Source organism: Ornithorhynchus anatinus, chromosome 5, assembly GCF_004115215.2.
Source record: "Ornithorhynchus anatinus isolate Pmale09 chromosome 5, mOrnAna1.pri.v4, whole genome shotgun sequence".
Taxonomy (NCBI): Eukaryota; Metazoa; Chordata; class Mammalia; order Monotremata; family Ornithorhynchidae; genus Ornithorhynchus; species Ornithorhynchus anatinus.
The window spans coordinates 38,374,376-38,394,353 of NC_041732.1; the positions used below are offsets into that span (position 1 = coordinate 38,374,376).

Here is a 19,978-nt window from a genome sequence, read left to right on the forward strand (position 1 = left end):
GGTTGCAGTGGGAAATCAATGAAGCAAGGTAGGAGGGGGTAAGGTGATTGAGTGCATTAAAGCCAATGATAAGGAGTTTCTATTTGATATGGAAGTAGATGGGCAACCACTGGAAGTTCTTGAGGAATGGGAATATGTGAAGTATGGAGTGGAGAGGGGAGAGATAGAAGGCATGGAGGTCAGCAAGGAGGATGATGCAGTAGTCAAGATGGGATTAGACAAGTGCTTGGTCCAGAATAGTAGCAGTTTGCAAGAAGAGGAAAGGACGGATCTTAGCAATGTTGTGAGGGTAGAACCAAGGTTAAATAATGTTTTCAGGAGAAGGGGGTGGTTCACTCTGTTGAAGGCTGCTGAAATATCAGGGAGGAATAAGATGGAGTCAAGGCCATTGGTTTTGGTAGCATGACTTAGTGGAAAGAGCAAGGGTTTGGGAGTCAGAGCTCATGGGTTCTAATCCCGGCTCTGCCACTTATCAGTTGTGTGACTTTGGGCAAGTCACTTAACTTCTCTGTGCCTCAGTTGCCTCAACTATAAAATGGGGATGAAGGCTGTGAGCCACACATGGAACAACCTGATTACCTTGTTTTTTAACCCCAGCACTTGGAACAGTGCTTTGCGCATAGTAAGTGCTTAACAAATACTATAATTATTATTATTATTTTGGTAAGAAGGGAAGTGGACTGATGGCAGGAGTTCAGGAGGGAGTTGGAGTTGGAGGAGAGGAAATGGAAGCAGTAAGTGTAAAGAACTCACAGAAAAGGTTTGGAGAAGAGTAGTAGGAAGGAGATGGGATGATAACTGGAGGGTGCTGTGGGATCAAGGGAGGGTTGGGTTTTTTTTGGTTAGGGAATACATGGGCTTGTTTGCAAGCAGTGGGAAAGGAGCCATAAGAGAGTGAATCAATCCATCAGTCATATTTATTGAGCACTTACTGTGGTAGAGTACTAAACTAACCACTTGTACAATATAACAGTTAGTAGACATGTTAACTGCCTCAAGATCCAAGACTAGATAAGTCAAGTTGTATTCATTCAATAGTATTTATTGAGCTCTTACTATGTGCAGCACTTGGAATGTACTGTAGTGAGTCAGTGCAGCTGAGTGTAGGAAAAATAAGCTTTTAAGCTCTGCATTTCCTTTCTCTAGAAATAAAGGAGAACTGAAGGAGGCAGACTTGAGTTTCAGTCAGACAGAGCCCCACTCTCATCATCTCATCAGGACAAGGGATGTCAACCCTCTGAAAAAGAAACTGAGGTTCAAGACTCCAAAATCCTGACTAAAAGAACTGATTGCAAATCCCTGAAAATTGGGTTCCTTCTTTTGTACTGTTTGGTTTGGATCCCCCCCACTCCTCATCCCACCCCCTCAGTTGCTGTTTTTTTCAGATTCTAAAGCACAATTTCAAATGAGAAGATTGAGCTATGAATTGCTAGAAAAACAGTAGTGGTGGATAGACACCCTGGTGGAAGGATTTGTGGATTTGGAGGCAAGTCGCAAGTAAGTTTCAGCCACAGACATAAGGACCAAGAGCTCCTGAGTACAAACCAGATCGAGGTTCCTCCCTCAACCCACTTTGTTGGTAGAGAAGAGAGGGAAGGATAGATTTTGTCTTTCCTACTTCCATCTCACCAACTCTTTTGCTTGTTTTGTTTCCCTGTTTCCCGAGCGGGAGCAAAGAAGTCTGAAGCAGGAACAGAAGACCTACTACACATCTCCTTCCCCAAAGGGCCCCAATGCAATATAATCCTGCCCTCATTTCAACTTGTTTTGTCCGAAATGGTGAAAAAAGCAGCATTGTCATAGTGGGAGAATAGAAGGCGGTACATTTTATCCTAAGATATGACTTGAAAAGTTTTAGTCCTAAAGGGATTACTGTTGTTTTTTTTTTAATCAAGTGAATCAAGGTGGCAATGGAATCCTATTTTCTATACGAATTTAAGGAACAAACTATAATTAAGCAAACCCACCAACCTCACCAATCTGACAGCTTCCAAGAATCTCCTTTCAACATTGGTATTCTTTTCCAGAAGTCTGTTTTTTGCCTCTCCCAAACCTGTTTGGCTACTGATCTAGAGCCGATTCTACCATCGGCATCCACTGAAAACCTGGTTGGGATTACCAAATTGGGATTGGTGGGTTGGAGGGGAAGTCGCCTACTCTTTTAGAAAAAGGAGAGGAGCTGTCAGCGCAAAAGCATCCCTGTGAAGAAACATGAGCGATGAGCAGCCTAGCAGATAGAGTGCAGGCCTAGGCGTCAGAACATGGGTTCTAATCCTGGCTCCACCACTTGTCTGCTATGTGTAACCTGGGCAAGTCACTTTACTTCTCTGTGCCTCAGTGGCCTCATCTGTACAATGGAGATTAAGACTGTGAGCCCTCTCTGGGATAGGAACTGTATCCAACCCGATTATCTTGTATCTACCCCAGTGCTTAGAACAGTGCCTGGCACATAAATAAACACTTAACAAATACCACAATTATTATTCATAATTATCATTAACATTCCCATTACGTTTTGTAGCCTGTACACAGCGGAGGCATCATGAGTACAGGGAAAACTTCCACAAGAAAAACATATCCAGGGATGAATCAGTCAAGTTTTACACGTTGTGGTCATAGCAGAAAGGAGTCTTCTCCAACTGTATCTATAATATTAATAATAATTTTAGTATTTGTTAAGCACTTACTATGTGCCTGGCACCATACTAAGTGGTGGAGTGGACACCATAGTCTTAATCCCCATTTTACAGATGAGGAAACTGAAGCAGAGAGAAGTTAATAGATTTGCCCAAGGTCTCTCAGCAGATAGGAGGCAGAGCCAGAAGTAGAACCCAGCTCCTTCTGACTCCCAGGCCCATGCTCTATCCACTAGGCCCAGTCTTCTGCAAGGGTCTTCTGGCAGTCTTTGCCCAGACCAGCCTGGGTTCAACTGGGATAAATAATGCATACCTGACCTACTAACATAATTTCAGGAGGAGATGATATTCCCGATCATCGAGATTTGTAAATATCTCCTGCTGCTTAGCTGGAAAGTTGAAATCTTTATCCATTGAAGAGCAGTCTTGTAAATGGATTAACAGTTCCATGCCTTTTTTAAAAGGATATTTGTTAAGTGCTTAATATGTGCCAAGCATTTCTACTAAGTACTGGGGGAGATGCAAAATAATTATGTTGGACACAGTCCCTATTCCACTTAGGGCTCACAATCTTAATCCTATTTTACAGATGAGTTAATTGAGGCAGAGTGAAGTGCTTTGCCCAAGGTCACACTGCAGACAAGTGGCAGAGCCAGCATTAGAACCCAAATCCTCTGACAGACCCATTACTCTTTTCACTAAACCAACTGCTTCGCAACTGCAACTTTTTATTTTTATTTTCTTTCATTTTTTTGTAGTTTCATTTCAGCTCCAACTTTTTTTAACTTCTGAATTTTGTAGTTGGAGGAAAGTATGTGGGAAGATGCTTGGGATATTTGCTCTACAGTGCATTTGGAGTTGTTGATAGTTTGTGTTTTATTGGGACTTTGTAAAAAGATGTGATTGTGTGAAAGGTCAATTTTACAGAAAATCTAATGAAACAACTCTCCAGATAACATTCTGCCTTGTAGCTATTAAACTTAAAATTTAAATTGTAATTCTAATAAAAACTTTTACAGACTTCATAGTGGGATTTTACATTTTATCTATTTATTTTTTATCTATCCCTAGTGGTCCCAGATGTTTAAACATTTTTAAACAGTCTGTTTTCCAACTATGAAGTATAAAAAACTCTATTAAAAATATTCAGTATATGTATTTGTTCAGTTTTCCCATTGAATTTTCCCTATTCTTTTTTTATCATCTTATTTAAAACTCCCTCACATCTATTAAGTTCATTTTTCATATACTCAGTCCTTCCATAATGTGAGTTTTCACTCTGCATTTTGACTAGAATGTTAAGGCAGGATTAGGGATCATTCTCTGATAATACATTTCTGTCTGGTCAGAACATAATTTGGTGTTCAAAGAAACAATTATGCCCACTGAAGTGGACACCGGATTTCTATTACACCACATGTTTTCCTTAATGTGGGGTTCTCCCCCTGCCCCCACCTTATGGGAGGACAGGGAACACTTTGGAAATCTGATCTGACATCTTAATTCTTGTTATTCTTCTTGGAGGATATCTATCCACTGGGAGAAAAGGAATAGGGGAGACCATAATCAAAAATTACCTCCCCATCATCTTTCCTAATATTGATGTTTCTATTCTCTTTTCTCATCAGATATATCTATTTTTAAAACGTATTGAGGCATTGCCACACTTGAGACACTGTAACAAAATTGGCCTGAAACTTTCAAGTTTGATTTCTCAGATTTATGAGTTGCTGTTTGGTGTGAAAGTTTGTAAAATTAATGCTGTTTCAACTCCAGTATTTTTTTTATGGTATTTGTTAAGCATGTACCATATGCCAGGCACTGAACTAAGTGCTGGAGTAGATACAGGTTAATCAGTTTGGACACACTCCATGTCCCACATGGGGATTAAGACTGTAAGCTTTTGCAGATGAAGTAACTGGGGATATGCAAGGAATATGTGTGTTTATTATTATAGTGTGCTCTCCCAAGCACTTAGGACAGTGCTGTGCACACAGTAATTGCTCAATAAATAAGATTGACTGACTAGGAGATAGAGCATGGGTCTGGGAGTCAGAAGGACATGGTTGTAATTCCACCTCCGCCATTTCTGCTGTGTGATCTTGGTCAAGTCACTTAATTTCTCTGTGCCTCAGTTACCTCATATTTAAAATGGGGATTAAGACTGTGAGTCCAATGTGGGACATGGACTGTGTCCAACCTGATCAACTTGTATCTACCCCAGCGCTTAATACAGTGCATGGCAAATGCTATTTTAAAAAAAAAGATTGGTGGGGAAGAAAGGGAATGAATGCTAGAGGACCAAATGTATTGGAAAATTTGGGATTGGACAGCTAAAGTTCACTTGAAATTTCCTAGGTTTCTCTAACAGAGCAGCTCTGAAGTTTGGAATGCCAAAGACATCCAGGGAAGATGATTGCCTTACCAGGTTCAGATCAGCCCTTATATCTTAAGCATATGGCCTAGTTGAGCCATTCAGGGCCAAACCCAACCAAGTTGAGCCTTCTTCTCCATTCAGCCTCCCTTTTTAGGGCCATTTGAGAATGGACAAGCCTGTGGTAATGATCATAATAATAATAATGATAATTGTGGTATTTTTAAGCTCTTACAATATGTCTTGCACTGTACTAAGTGCTGGGTAGATACAAGATAATCAGATGGGGGACAGTCTGTGTCCCACTTGGATTTCACAGTCTAAATAGGTGGGAGAACAGGTATTGATTCCCCATTTTATAGATCACAAAACTTGGCACAGAGAAATGATCCCTGCATGTAGCACACAGTGTAGTGTGTGGTACATAGTTATCATATGATAAAGACCAAAAATAATGAAACTGATCTACAGTGTGGTGTTTCAGGATAAAGTCTGCAGTGGGAGAATTCAATTTAACTAGTACTCTATGTTTGGGCTATATTTCTAGATTTCCCAAGTGCTTAGTACACAGTAAGTGCTTAATAAATACAACAGATTGATTAATTCATTTTTAACCTGGGAAACATATTTTCAAGTGCTTAGTAGAGTGCTCTCTACACAGTAAGTGCTCAATAAATACAACTGAATGAATGAATTTTCATTTGCGATATGATAGGCAGTGAGGGTCTTGGAGAGCAGGAAAGGGGATATAAAGGTGGTCTCAAAGTTTCAAAGTTGTTGCTGGTGCTGGGACAGTTTTATGTAGTGCAACACCAAGCCATTGATCTGTTAATTAGCGTTCTATAATATGCAGTCATTGATTTTTCCATTCAGACTGACCCCGACAACACATTATGTTCATAAAATGTATTCATGCCCTTTTTCCACTATTAAAGTTGACATGAAAATATGCCCTTGAAGACTGAAATGGAATTGTAGCCAAGGTGCATTTATACTTTCAATGACAGGTTTGAATGGGTCAACTTTTCCAGATGGGGTGAGTAGCATGTGTATTTTTTTCTGGCTCATTCTATCTTCTCCCACCTTCTCCCTCCACGATGTCATGCCGGACGAACCAAGCACCTCCCCTCTGGAAAACCTATTGAGAGCCCTGGGATCCTGGGAATTTTCACCATCTGGAGGATGGAAGTATTCTGACTTTGCTTGGACCTAAAGTAAAATCTGTGCTCTGAAAAGGATAGGAGGGATGCTGCAATTTTCACTTATAGCTAGGCCACAGATGCTCATGATGGTTCTCCAAGTTAATGATTCCAGGATTTTGCAAGCTGTTTGCTGCTGCTGTAGTTTCTTATTTAATTATAAGGTCTTTGTGGGGCTCTTCTCTTTTAATTGCCATGAGTTCAGGAGCCAACTTTTCATTTTGAGAGGGAGTGAGAGACACTTTTTATGGTATTTGTGAAGGGCTTACTATGTGCCAAGCACTGTACTAAGCACTGGGAAAGATACCAGCTAATCAACTTTGACACAGTCACGTCCCACATGGAGTTCACAGTATTAACCCCCATTTTACAGATGAAGTAACGAAGGCACAGAGAAATGATGTGACTTGGCCAAGTATACGCAGCAGACAAAGTGGCCCAAGCCTTCTCAGGGGTGATGAGAGGGACGGAACAGAGAAATCTAGACAGAGATGTGAAGGAAGAGGCAGAGACACTTCAAACAATCAATCAATCAATTATTTATTGAGAACTCCTGGGAAGCAGTATGCCCGAGTGGAAAGAGCACAGACCTTAGAGTCAGAGAGTTCTGACTCTGCCATTTAATTGCTGTGTGAACTTGGGCAAATCACTTAATTTATCTGTGCCTCAGTTCCCTCAGCTCCAAATGGGGATTCGATGCCCCATCTCTCTCCTATTTAAACTGTGATCCCCATGTGGGAGCTGATTATCTTGTATTCATTCATTCATTCATTCAATAGTATTTATTGAGCGCTTACTATGTGCAGAGCACTGTACTAAGCGCTTGGGATGAACAAGTCGGCAACAGATAGAGACAGTCCCTGCCGTTTGACGGGCTTACAGTCTAATCGGGGGAGACGGACAGACAAGAACAATGGCAATAAACAGAGTCAAGGGGAAGAACATCTCGTAAAAACAATGGCAACTAAATAGAATCAAGGCGATGTACAATTCATTAACAAAATAAATAGGGTTGTACCTACCCCAGCATTTAGCATAGTGCTTGGCACATATGAAGTGCTTAACAAATATCTACTGTGTGTAGAGTACTGTATAAGGACTTGGAGAATACAATAGGATTTGTAGACATGAACCCTGCCCTGAAGGAGCTTAGAATCTAGAGGAACAGATGGACACTAAAGCTATTACAGATAAGTAAGAGTATAAATCAATCAATCATACTTACTGAGCTTATTGTGTGCAGGGCACTGTACTTAGTGCTTAGTGGTATGTTGGCAGATCTGTTCCCTGCCCACAAGGAGCTTGCAAGATATACCCACAAGTGGTATGAGCTGTTGTGAGCACTTCAGTAGCATGAAAGTAATGATGTGGGGATTGGGAAATAGAAAGTGGGGAAATTGGAAACTAATCAGGGAAGACCTCCTGGAGGAGATGTGATTTCAGAAGGGTTTTGAAGATGGGAAGAGCTGTAGTCTGTTGGATATGAAGGGAAACGGAGCTCTAGTTAGGGTGGTTGGTGGGAGAGATCAGCATGAGACACAATAAATAAATGATCCTGAGAGAAATGAAGAGAGTGAGTGGGGGCGTGGTGGGAAAAGAAAGTGGGTAATTAGGAGGGACAGAGCTGACTGAATGCTTTAAAACCAATTACCAGGAGTTTCTGCTTAATGTGGTAAGGAATGAGCATTCATTAGAGGTTTAGGAGGAGTGGTGAGAACATTGTTTTAGAAAAATGATCTGGGCAGCAGTGTGATGCATGGATTAGAGCGAGGAGAGACTGCAGGCAAGGAAGCAATACATTAGTCAAACTGGGATATGACAAGTGCCTGGACCAGCTCAATAGCCGTTTAGATAGGGCAAGCTTGTTTCACCAGCACCGGTCTCCCACTGTGTTAGGAGGAAGAGCTCAGCCTTTCTGCAGGGGAAGCGGGTGGGAAAGGGATCCAACCAGTAGTAGGGTGCAGGTAGACAGCCTGGACTGTCAGTCAATCAACTGTATTTATTGAGCGCTTACTGTGTGGAGAGTACTAACTGGTCTTAATATTGTTGGTATTTGTTAAGCGCTTACTACGTGCTGAGCACTGTTCTAGCGCTGGGGTAGATACAGGGTAATCAGGTTGTCCCACTTGAGGCTCACAATCTTAATCCCCATTTTCCAGATGAGGTAACTGAGGCACCAAGAAGTCAAGTGATTTGCCCAAAGTCACACAGCTGACAGTTGATGGAGCCAGGATTAGAACCCATGACCTCTGACTCCTAAGCCCGTGCTCTTTCCTCTGAGCCATGCTGCTTCTCTAATAATGTTGGAATTTAAGTGCTTACTATGTGCAAAGCACTGGCACTGTTCTAAGCGCTGGCGGGGGGCGGGGTTGGTGGTACAGCGATACAAGGTGATCAGGTTGTCCCACGTGGGGCTCACAGTCTTCATCCCCATGTCTTCATGGTCTTAGATATACCAGTGCTGGCATGGGCTAGGAGTATGGCTCACTGTCTCCAGGAGTAGGTGAGACAGGCCAGCCACATCTCCTATATCACTGGCCAGGGAGACAACAGGTCACTCCTGATAGGATGGGGACTACTTTGCCCCTTTCTCCCTTCCCTCCTTTACTTCAGGATACTTATGAGAGAGTATGAGAGAGTGGAAGATAGCTTCATAAGCTTTAGTTCATGATTTGACTTGGGAGTCACAAGCAGCATAGCCTACTGAAAAGAGCACAGGCCTGGGAGTCAGAGGACTTGGGTTCTAATCCTTGCTCTGACAACTGCTTGCTGTGTGACCTTGGGTAAGTCACTTAACTTCTCTGTGCCTCAGTTTTCTCAACTGTAAAATGGGGATCAAAAATCTGTTCTCCCTCCTATTTAGACTGTTAGCCCCATGTGGGACAGGGACTCTGTCCAACCTAATTAACATGTACCTATTTCAGAGCTTAGATCAGTGTTTGACACACCGTAAGTGTTTAACAAATACCATTAAAAAAAAACAAAACAGGCCTGGGCTCCCTCACTCTCAGGATAGTCTGTCCAAGAATGGTGGTCAAATTGGAAAAGAGTTGTCGCCATCTTGGCAACCCCATCCAGCTCCAAAAGTGCCCATCCTGTCCAAAATGCTGTGGCAGCCATGGGTAAGAACTTAACTTCCGTGGCCCTAATTTGGGAGAGAACAATTTCCCCTGAATTGATACCCCTACTCATGAGCACAATTCTGATAACAATGTATTTTGCACCCCAAATTCTTGGGCATTCAAAAGACTGGGCAAGAACACATCTACCCACCCCGGACCCTTTTCCAGCAATGCAATCTCTTTGTGTTTCTGTAGCTCCCTTGTGACACACCTCCCCCACGCTGCCTCCATTTGGCCTTCTCATTTTCATGGTTGGTGGTAGGCTGTTTTCTTGGCCGTACTGAGTGTGCTGCCTTGATAATGGAAAAATGCTGTTCACAATCCTCCTTCTGATTGGCCCAGGCTATCCTGATCCTTGTCCAACAGACTAGAGTGTATAGAAATTTGTTAATCCCAACACCCCAACACTTTACTTTTGCAACAGAAGCAGGCTCTAATGTCTCCTCCAGTCAGTAGGAAGGGGTGTGTGTGTGTGTGTGTGTGTGTGTGTGTTTTAAAGAAGTTAAGGTTGGGGGAGGGGGAGTGTCCTTTGTGACAGACAACTTTTGTGCTGGAGAAATTCTTTTGCCGGTCGATACTGGTTAATTTACCCGTAGGCAACTGCAGTAGACAATTGCAGCAACAATCAGGGCCTGGTGGCCTTCGGGTTGCAAGAGGATTACAACATGACAAATCCATTAATATCAAAAGGAGGACTTGGAGCTGTTGTTCAAACTGTTTTTGTTCCTTAAGTGATTAAAAAAAATGTATGCAATCTTGAATTGCACCGGTTTTGCAAAACAATATGTGAACCTTGTTTTGGACTGAGACTAATTTGTACTTCCTGTTTCTTGCAGTGCAAAACAATGTATTAAACCAGGTGTGTGATTTGGATATATTTCCAAACATGGAGTGCAAAATTTCTGCCCAGCACCTTTTCTTTGCTGATATTAGGTTTAATTTTGTTTTTAAATAAAAGACAAGCTATTTAACATGCCTTTAAATTTCTAATTGATAAGCAGGCCTTTTAACTCTGGCAACTCATTTGAGGATTGCATAGGAGTGTTTTCGACCTCTGTTACTATTGGATGTAAGGGGAATATTTACGCTGTCTCAGTTTTGCTCGGAGCAATCCCATAAGTGGGAAGACAAGACGAGAGTAGGCAGATGGGGGTTCTTTTTGTTCACAGAGTACAAATCTGTCAACTGCCAAAACACACACACATCTCACTTGGTGATTTGGGTATCTATTTGCAGACATTCTGCTCAGTGAAGCTGAGGCTGCAACATTAACAAAATATAAGCAGTTGCTACCAAAAGGATTTTAGGTTAGATGTGGCATCTTGTGTTGAATTCCTACCTATTCATCCCAGGGCTCTAGGCGTCTGAGGTCTAGGAAGTAAACCTTTTGCTTAAGTTCCTCAAGGGTGAAGTTTATTAATAAAGGAATTTAATACTCACAACCATGTGCCCTAATGGTATAGTGCTGGGAGGCGAAGCAGTGTGGCCTACTAGAAAGAACATGAGACGGGGGGTCAGAAACCCTGAGTTTTAGTCCTGGCCCTGCCACTTGCCTGTCAGAGTCACCTTAAGTAAATCACTTAACTTCTCTGTTCCTCAGTTTCCTCACCCATAAATTGGAGATTCAATACCTGTTCTCTCTTCTTCTTAAACTGGGAGCCCTGTGTGGGACAGGGACTGCCTGACCTGATTATCTTGTATCTTTTCCAGTGTTTAGAACAGTGCTTGGCACATAGTAAGCCTTTAAGAAATATTGCAATTATTACTATTATGGTTGAGAAAGAGAAGCAACATGGTTTAGTGGATTGAGCATGGGCCTGGGAGTCAGAGGTCATGGGTTCTAATTCTGGCTCTGCCACTTGTCTGTGTTGTGACCTTGGGAAAGTAGCTTCACTTCTCTATGCCTCAGTTACCTCATCTGTAAAATGGAGATTGAGACTGGGTGCCCCATGTGGGACAGGGAATGTGTCCAGCCCCATTTTCTTATATCAACCCAGCATTCGGTACAGTGCCTGGCACACAGTAAGCATTTAAATGCCACAGTGATCATTATTACACAAGTTGCATGGTGTAACTGACTGGGAGAAGCAACTCCTGAAGGGAAGAAGGAGAAAACCTGGGAGCTCAGCTGTTCTTCCCCTACCTCTGGGAATGAGGGTTTTATTTTTAACCCTGCTTTCTCCAGGCATGCTGCCTTGCTGCTAAAATGGCTTAACTGAGGCAGAGGGTGAGCAAGAGTATGAACCTAGAATTAATCGGATCAGGCTTCAGGAATTCACTCAAAGTGACCATCTGATAACCACTTATTTGCATGCTTCTTTGTACAAGACAAGGCTGCTGCTGCTCACCTGAAAATTCACGGTTTAGTTCTAGGAAAGCACATTTTTTCCAGAAATGCTTAGGAATTTTTGAGCCTGGGAGGGTTGGGTGGATTGCGGGGGAGGGGGCCGAAAATGAGCTGGGTGAAGTGTTCCATATCGATTGGACTCCAGCGATCTTCAGTAAGAAAGATAGAGTTGTCCAGTTATGGATCCTTTGACTCCCAAGGCCTAGAAGAAAGAACACGCACCTGAGCGTCAGAGGATCTGGCTTCTAATCCCGGCTCTCCTACTTGCCTGCTGTGTTCTTATTTGACTTCTTTGTGCTTCAGTTTGCTCAACTGCAAAAAGGGAATTAAATCCTACACTTCCCTTCTTAGATTGGGTCTAACCTGAAACATTTAGCCACCCCAATGTTTGACCCATGGTAAACGCTTGCTTTACTGGCATAAAACCAAATATTCTCCTACCCCAGCGCTGGGTAAATAACTTAGTCCAGCTGCAGGGAAAGGTAAGGGGATGGGCGGTGGAAGGTTTTTTCTGTAGGCAAAAACAGACTATGTATGGGCTCGGAAAACTGATTTTCTGTTACGACGGAGTGGGGTGGTGGTTTAGTTCGAATTTTCCTTCCCCCCAGAAAAACTCAACCCTGCCTATAGTGAACGCGGTTCTTCCCACAATGAGTCAGGTCCCTTTTCAGGCCAGTGGGGAGAGGGGAGATCGTCTGCTAGGGCGACCAACATCAAAGCCTCCGACACAAACCTCCTCCCTGCCAGCCACAATAGTACAGTCCAAAGAGGGGAGGCTCTTAGGAGATTGTCTGTTATCTGGCAGCCAGCTGATTTCTAGCATTTTAAGGCTCGGGAGAGAGCCAGGATGAGCAGGGACAAGGTGGAAAGACTTTCACCGAGGAGGGTTCGTCCGGATCCCTAAAAATCTGGAAGAAATTAGGGTGCGGATTGGGCAAAGGCAAAAATCCAAGCCAAATTCCCGGGCTGCCTGGAGCTAGAGGTTCCTCTGCAAGCCGGCCGGGCCAGGACCCTAGGCAGCCTGACCGACACAGAGGAAGCAGCCGAGAAGAGGAGGGGATCCGAGGGTGCACATTTAACCACATCCGTGCCTCCGCTCGAAATTTTTGCAAGCGTTTTGTCACCGGTCCCCTCCATTTTGAAAGAAAAAAAAAAGGAGGGGGTGGTGGGTGGATTTTCTTCCTTTTGAGCCTGGAGGAGCTGGAGCGGGCAAGGCTGCGCTCATGGCTTTCAGCCCCTGGCAGATCCTCTCTCCCGTCCAGTGGGCGCGATGGACTTGGTCCGCCGTACGGGGCGGAGGCGAGGAGGAGAAGGAGGAGGATTCCCAAGCGGAGACCAAATCCTTGAGTTTCAGGCAAGTATGCAGCATCTCCCTCTTCCCTCGGGCTCCGGATTGCATTTCGTGGGTCACCCCTCCCGCTTCCCCCGTGCAATTGCGTTCACAGCCTGCTCTACTCCATGGGGCAACCAAATGCCTCCCCGTGCATTTGCCCAGGGCTTGCTCCCTCTTTTTGGTGGACCCCCCCAACCCCCCTCTGCCCTCCCCTCTTTGCCACGACTAGCTTCCTGAATGCAAACGGAATCTGCAATGTTGACCGAATTTCCTCCTTTCTCGACCAATCTCCTTCCTCTTCCCTCCTAAACTCCGCAGACGCTGCACCTAATAGAGTGGTGGTGCCCATTCCCCCCTTCCCAGTCCTGGGAAACGCGGAATTCCCGTTGGGAGGTGGTCAGCCTAGGAGATTCCAGGGCCTGGCAAGGAAGGGCCTTTGCAATTGCAGCGGTGGGAAGGAAGAAGCGTGGCAGGCCTCCTTGAAATGGTGGTCTCAGCTGAGCTGCCATCGGGTGTGATGTCAATTCCAGGTGGAATGCATTTTCAGATCAGAACTTTTTTGTTTCCCAAGCAGGTAGGGGTTTGTTTAGAGGTGAGAGAAGGTCCGGGGCTGTGACCTCTCTGGGATGGTGATGATGCCATCTGCAAGAAAACAGCACTTAGTCCAGTGCTCTGCACACAGTAAGCACTCAGATACCGTTGATTGACTGTTTTCAGACACCTCATGGATATCTGTAATAATAGGAGTGGTATTTGTTAAGTGCTTACTATGTGCCAAGCACTGTACTAAGAGCTGGGGTAGATGTGGGGTAATCAGGTCCCACATGGGGCCCACAGTCCACAGGAGGAAGAACAAGTATTGAGTCCCCACTTTGCAGATGAGGGCACAGAAGTTATATGACTTGCCCAAGGTCACAAAGCAGACATGTGGCAGAGCTAGGATTAGAACCCAGGTCCTCTGGCTCCCAGACCCATGTTTTTTCCAACTAGACCATGAATCTGGAAAAACAGCCTGGGTAGGAGGAGAGAGGGGAGAAATTCAGACTCAAAGTGATGTTGCACAAAGCTCGCAAGGACAAGTACTCAACTGGTGTGTCAGACAACCCCCAAGAGGGAAATATGGAAGGGGCTGCAATCTCGTTTCATAGTAACCTCCTGCTCTCCTGCCCCGTGTGCTCTACCCAGAGAAAATGAGTGACAGCCACAGGATGCGATCTGCCGGGTCGGTCGAAATGCTGGGCTCAGACTTACCGGAATTTTTAAAAATCATGCAAGGTGTCAGAACTAGTGTGGAAAGTGGTAATTCCTCATTTTTTCCCCCCCACTTGGCAGCTCGGATTCTGAAGGTAATTTTGAGACCCCTGAAGCGGAAACACCCATTCGGTCACTTGAAAAGGAACTCAGTGATCCATCACGGGCATTAAATGGACCTCGGGCCAATACCCCAGGTAAAGAGAGATGTGAATCTTCTGCTCTACATTGTTTTGCCTGGGCTAAAATAAAATCCTAGGAGGTGGGAAGGGAAATGCATTAAGCAGGGAAAAGGGGAGGGAAAAGGGTGTTTTATATTTTAATAATATGTCCCCAGGATCCACCACCCAAGCAAATGACTTCATAATGATATTGACTTCCTGAAAATGTGGTGGTTTTTTTTGCCAGACTGTTCATTTTTTTTCTCCTTGAAGTGGCAGTATTTTTCTATGAAATATATTGTTTGATATTTTATCAGACTGTGCCTTTTCCCCCATCCCTAGCCTAGGCTATTTTTTTTCACTTTATTTGAATTGACCTGAGGTGTATTTGAATATGGGGTTGATCATTTGCTAGGAGCAAAAGCTGAGCAGGAAGTTGTGCAGGCTGTGATTGCCACTGATTGGTAAGGAGCATGGAGGAGCCTAAAAGATATTTTAAGACTGTTTAGTCGTACCCCTCCTCCACATAAGGATGATGTATGCTTTTCACTGTGTCTAGGAATTCCAGGCCTAAATACCCCCGTCCCTCTTTCTTGTTCCAACCACTGCCTCTCAGACCTATTCTTATCCTACAGCAGTTTCTGCTGCTCCCATTAATTTGTGTGCCTAGGCTGCTTGGTGTTCACATTTCCTTTAGTGAATCAGAGGAGTTAACATTCTTAACTGATGCTACTGTGGTTTTTCCACTGCAGCTTTCTTCTGCTGTATCACCTGCAAGTTTGATGGATATGTCGGTATAGGAAACTATACCCAGGAGCAACTAGTTTTGATTATTCATTCCCTGATTATCCAGGTGGTGGATTAACCAGGTTTACTGCCTCTCTTCCTGTTTCCACCTTTTGGCTCTTGCACTGCTTTGTGAGCTCCTCTGTCATAGTAGGCAAGGACAGGGTGAGGAGCTGAAAATAAAATTGGATCATCTTGGTAGGGGAGAAGGTTGAAGCTCTTGAGTTTTCTGTGGATTTCAGTTAATTCACTGAGAATTAGCTGAACTGATCTTTCCCTCCTGAAGAATTAGGGTCAGATCAAACCAAACAAATCTAATATCTCTTCTAAAGCTGGAGAAGGTTCTAGTTGAGAAAGAATTCTTGCTCCAAAGGGGACCTAATTTTCTTTAAGAGCTTCTTCCTAAAGCTAAGACATTTTGGGACATACAATCACTGGTTGTCTCTCACTACCTTAGTATACATAACTTTGCTCTGGCATGTCTTTGCAATAAAGGTACAGAAGATTTCAGCTTCATAAAACTCATTTTAGTCATTCTTCCCATCTGTATGTACACAAACCTTAAACATAGATAAAATGATAATTTCCTAAGTTGTTTGGCATTAATTGTATCTTGCTCTGGCCAAGTATCTTTTGGTAAGGATGCTCGAACAGTTGCCTCTGTTTCCTTAACATGGAGTCCCTGTCATATGATGGTTATCACTGAATGCTTACTGTGTGTGCTTCAGAGAGTACAGTAAATAGACACAGTCCCTACCCTCAAGGAGCTCACAATTCAGTGGGAGAGCTAGATATTAAAATAAAGCTTGGGGGAAGCACGAGCGTATAAGGATTTGTACATAAATGCTGTGGGGGTGGGATGAATACCAAAGTGTTTAGGGTGTATTTATAGGTGGGGTTTTTTATGGCATTTGTAGGTGAAGCAGCATGGGCTTGGGAGCCAGGGGTCATGGGTTCGAATCCTGGCTCTGCCACTTGTCAGCTGTGTGACTGTGGGCAAGTCACTGTACTTCTCTGGGCCTCAGTTACCTCATCTGTAAAATGGGGATTAAGACTGTGAGTCTCACGTGGGACAACCTGATTACCCTGTATCTACCCCAGTGCTTAGAACAGTGCTCTGCACATAGTAAGCGTTTAACAAACATTATTATTATTAAGCACTTACTATGTGCCAGGGTCTATACTCATTACTGGAGTAGATACAAACTAATCAGGTTGGTCACAGTCCGTGTCCCACACAGGACTCACGGTCTTAGTCTACATTTTAAAGATGAGGTAACCAAGGCACAGAGAAGTTAAATGACTTATCAAAGGTCACACAGCAGAGAAGTGGCAGAACAGGGATTAGAACCCAAGTTCTTTTCAGTCGCATATGTTGAGCGCCTCCTGTATGCAAGCACTATACTAAGCCCTTGGGAAAGTATTTATACAGCATCATATTTAGGCAGCATCAAAATTTAAAAATGGAGGTTTGAGTTTTTTTGTTTTCCCCAAGTAATTCTTGTTCCTTTTCTCTCAGTTTGAGGAAGACTTTGGTTAATTTATTTTGCAATATGATGTTATTTGGGGAAAATTTCTTAAGCAGTTTTGCATGATTTAGCATTCTGGAGTGATAGTTAAACATTTGGGTGAGTTTTTGTTTTGCAACCCATTTTTGATGGAAGTGCTGTATAAAATGGGATGGGGGTGGGGGTGGAAAAACCCAAGAGGCAGAAGGACAGAGAACAGAGGATGGAGGGGGAAAAAAAAGAAAGGGGTGGGGGTGCTAATGAGGGAATGGAGGAGTATGTACACATTGATACAGTTAAACACAAAATTGTACTCCTGTTTTCCTGTTACTCTCACTTCTGCCCAGTGTGGAGTGGCAGGACAGGGGGATACCCTGCCCGAGAGCACTCAAGTGGCACTGATTTTGGATTGGGGGCGCTCCCTTTCACTGTCCCCAACCCCTTCCTGAAGAAGGTTGGCAGAAGCCCTGCTGGTATGGCTCAGGCAGTTGCCAGGGGGGTTTCCCACCTATAGAGTTGTGGTGGCCAGAAGCTGGTGTTAATCATGGCCATCGAGCCGCCCCAGAATTGAGCCTTCCTGCTTGGTGATGGAGTTTCCTGTGTGCTCAAACAAACATCCTCTGTCCCTGAATCTCTCATCACTGGGCTGGAAGAACCAGTTCAGCTGTGGTGGCAATGGCAACAGTTGTTATTACTGCTGAAGAAAAGGAGGAGTAATAATAATGTTGGTATTTGTTAAGCACTTACTATGTGCAGAGCACTGTTCTAAGCGCTGGGGTAGATACAGGGGAATCAGGTTGTCCCACAGGAGGCTCACAGTTAATCCCCATTTTACAGATGAGGGAACTGAGGCACGGAGAAGTTGTGACTTGCCCACAGTCACACAGCTGACAAGTGGCAGAGCTGGGATTCAAACTCATGACCTCTGACTCCCAAGCCCAGGCTCTTTCCACTTAGCCACGCTGCTTTTACTGCTGCTGTCATTGAGAAGTTCCCTCCCACCCCTTGGCCAAAAGGAAAACCTTAATTGAGTCTTTCCATAGGCTTCTTAGGTGGTGGCAGATGCATAAAAGGCATGATTATCCTACCATTATGGAATGTCTGGTCACCTCAAACTGAAGGTAACCTGAGGGGTCAATCCTAGAAGAGCAGCAAATGGCACTTGGACAAATCAAAAGTGCTCTCTGTTCTTGTGATAAACTGTGGCTCAAATTTCTGCCACTGACCAGGCAGATGATTCTCATTTAGGAAATTATGTATTTTTAAATTTGCCTTCTTGGACAGTTTCTTGACTCTGCTATTATTGCTGGTATTTGAGGTTGGCTTTCACCTTAATTTGCTTGTAAAGAAGAGCTGGTCAGTTCCCAAAACATCACGAGGGTCATTTTGTCCATTTGATACTTCGAGCAGTTATTAGGAGTTAAAATCTATCAAAGCTTTGGTTGACGTTTTTAGATCCTGCAAGCAGGGCCAGACCTTTATATCTTGTCTCAGGTGTATTTGCAAATTATTGTTGTTGAGGTAGGATTCTTGCCAATGCTGACATACATTCATCCAGGCTTTGTCCCTGAAAATGTTTTTTCTCAGAGTATGCTTCCCCATAGACTTGTATGCAGTGACTTAGGTTCTCTTCCAGAGACAACCCATACCTAATGGCCCACCACTACAGGTCGGTAAAGTGACAAAATAAATGCCCACATCTTCCTTTACCTCATCTCTCGTCCTCGTCAGTTTCCAGTAGGGTTTTCTGTCTACCTCTTTCTTGCATCCCCAGCTCAATCCCACCACCCTCCCACATTCTAGTAAATTTTTTTTGTAATTTATTTTAGTAACATAGTGACAGCTGCTGCTGCAAGTACAGTCACCATCACCTCCCTCTTTACCCTTCCTGCTTGTAACCCCGCACTGGGGGCAGAAGGTGCTGGCAGCATCAGAAGGCTGGGAGGGGACCAGGCTGCTGACCCTTTCCTTCTGCCCCACTTGATCCTAGTCCTGAGGCTTTGGCTGGGGCAGAAAGATGGGACTGCAAGCAGGACAACAGATGTACTCAGCTTGAAGCAGTGGCTGCTGGTACCAGGATGGTTAGTTTAAAAAAAAATGCTGGCGCAAGGTAGGGAGATTGGAGAACAGATGGGAGGCGTTGAGTTTGAGGAGTGGGAGAAAGGGCTGGATAGCCTGTGGGAACAAGGGTGGGTGGAGAGGTGGAGGAGGGAGTGGGGAAAAGAACCGACTTCCCCATGGTGATGGGATGTTACTTTGGGGCTCACATATGCTGGGTAAATCAACAAGCAATGGAGGACATATCTCTGGGTTCTACATATTGTGGGATGTTCATTACCTAGAGTTTGCCTATAACTCTATATTATCCTTAACTCCTTCAGAAACAGCATTTAAAGGTTCAGTTGTCAGTTCTCGAAGATCCCTGGTATCTTAAAGTAACTAGGTAAAAAAAACCCAATCTAGTTGATTGGTTAACAGAATATAGACATGCCCGCCCTTGATTCAACAAGTGACAAACTGAAAGAAATAAAAAGAGATTGAGGAGATCTGTTTATTTTGTCTTTTTTAATTATAGAAGAATAAAACTGCTACATTTGAAAAGTCTCTGAAAATTTGCCCACAGCTTCTGATCTAGTTCCCTCCAATCATCCTGCAGGGAAGTAAATAGAGAATAATGATTTCTGGATGGAGGGAAAGCCAAAGGGCTTTTGGAAATAATTGATGCTCTTCTCAGTGAGAGGTTGGGAAGATCAGGTGAAAATAGCTTTGGTGCCACTTCACCAAAGTGTAAAATGTCACATTAGACCAAATTTGGGAAATAACCCTCTACAGGATGACTTCATTGCTACTGCTGACTAGTATGGGGATGTGTTTGTACTCACCCTATCCCCATAGCACTTAAATTCTGTTGCTTCCCTTATCTATAATTTATTTCAATGTCTATCTCCCTTATTAGACTGAAGTGCATTGAGGCCAGGTTTGTATATCAATCTGTTGTATACTCCCAAGTGCTTAGAACAGTGCTTTGCACAAAGTCCTCAGTAAATATTGGAGATTAATCTTCTTAATTCAGTTTTATAGAGAAAGGTGATATGGGTATTGACTTCATTCTCTAATATCCCATAGGTGGAGTGCTGCAAAATTCCAAATTCATTCTGCCAATCTCATACATAGACTGTGAGCCCGTGTGGGATAGGGGTTGTGTCTGATCTCATGAACCCAGGGTTTACAACAGTGTGTGGTGCATAGTAAGCACTTGAC

The 19,978-nt window shown here is 43.8% G+C and overlaps 1 protein-coding gene across 7 annotated transcripts in view; it reads left to right on the forward strand.

The window, feature by feature from the left end:
• The window catches only part of TACC1 (transforming acidic coiled-coil containing protein 1), a 111,931-nt gene that overhangs the window by 44,927 nt on the left and 47,026 nt on the right, over nt 1-19,978 (forward strand). For 2 of the 7 annotated variants that reach the window (XM_029064341.2, XM_029064338.2), the window contains exon 2: nt 14,344-14,459. The exons of 2 other annotated variants lie outside the window; for them this stretch is intronic. Coding sequence is in view for 4 of the 5 variants with exons in the window: in XM_029064338.2 (XP_028920171.1) it covers nt 14,344-14,459 (116 nt within the window). In the remaining variant the exon portion in view is untranslated. Of the gene's footprint in view, nt 1-12,474; nt 13,033-14,343; nt 14,460-19,978 lie in introns of those variants that run through there. 3 more of the 7 variants (XM_029064340.2, XM_029064337.2, XM_007667391.3) reach the window with 3 other exon arrangements.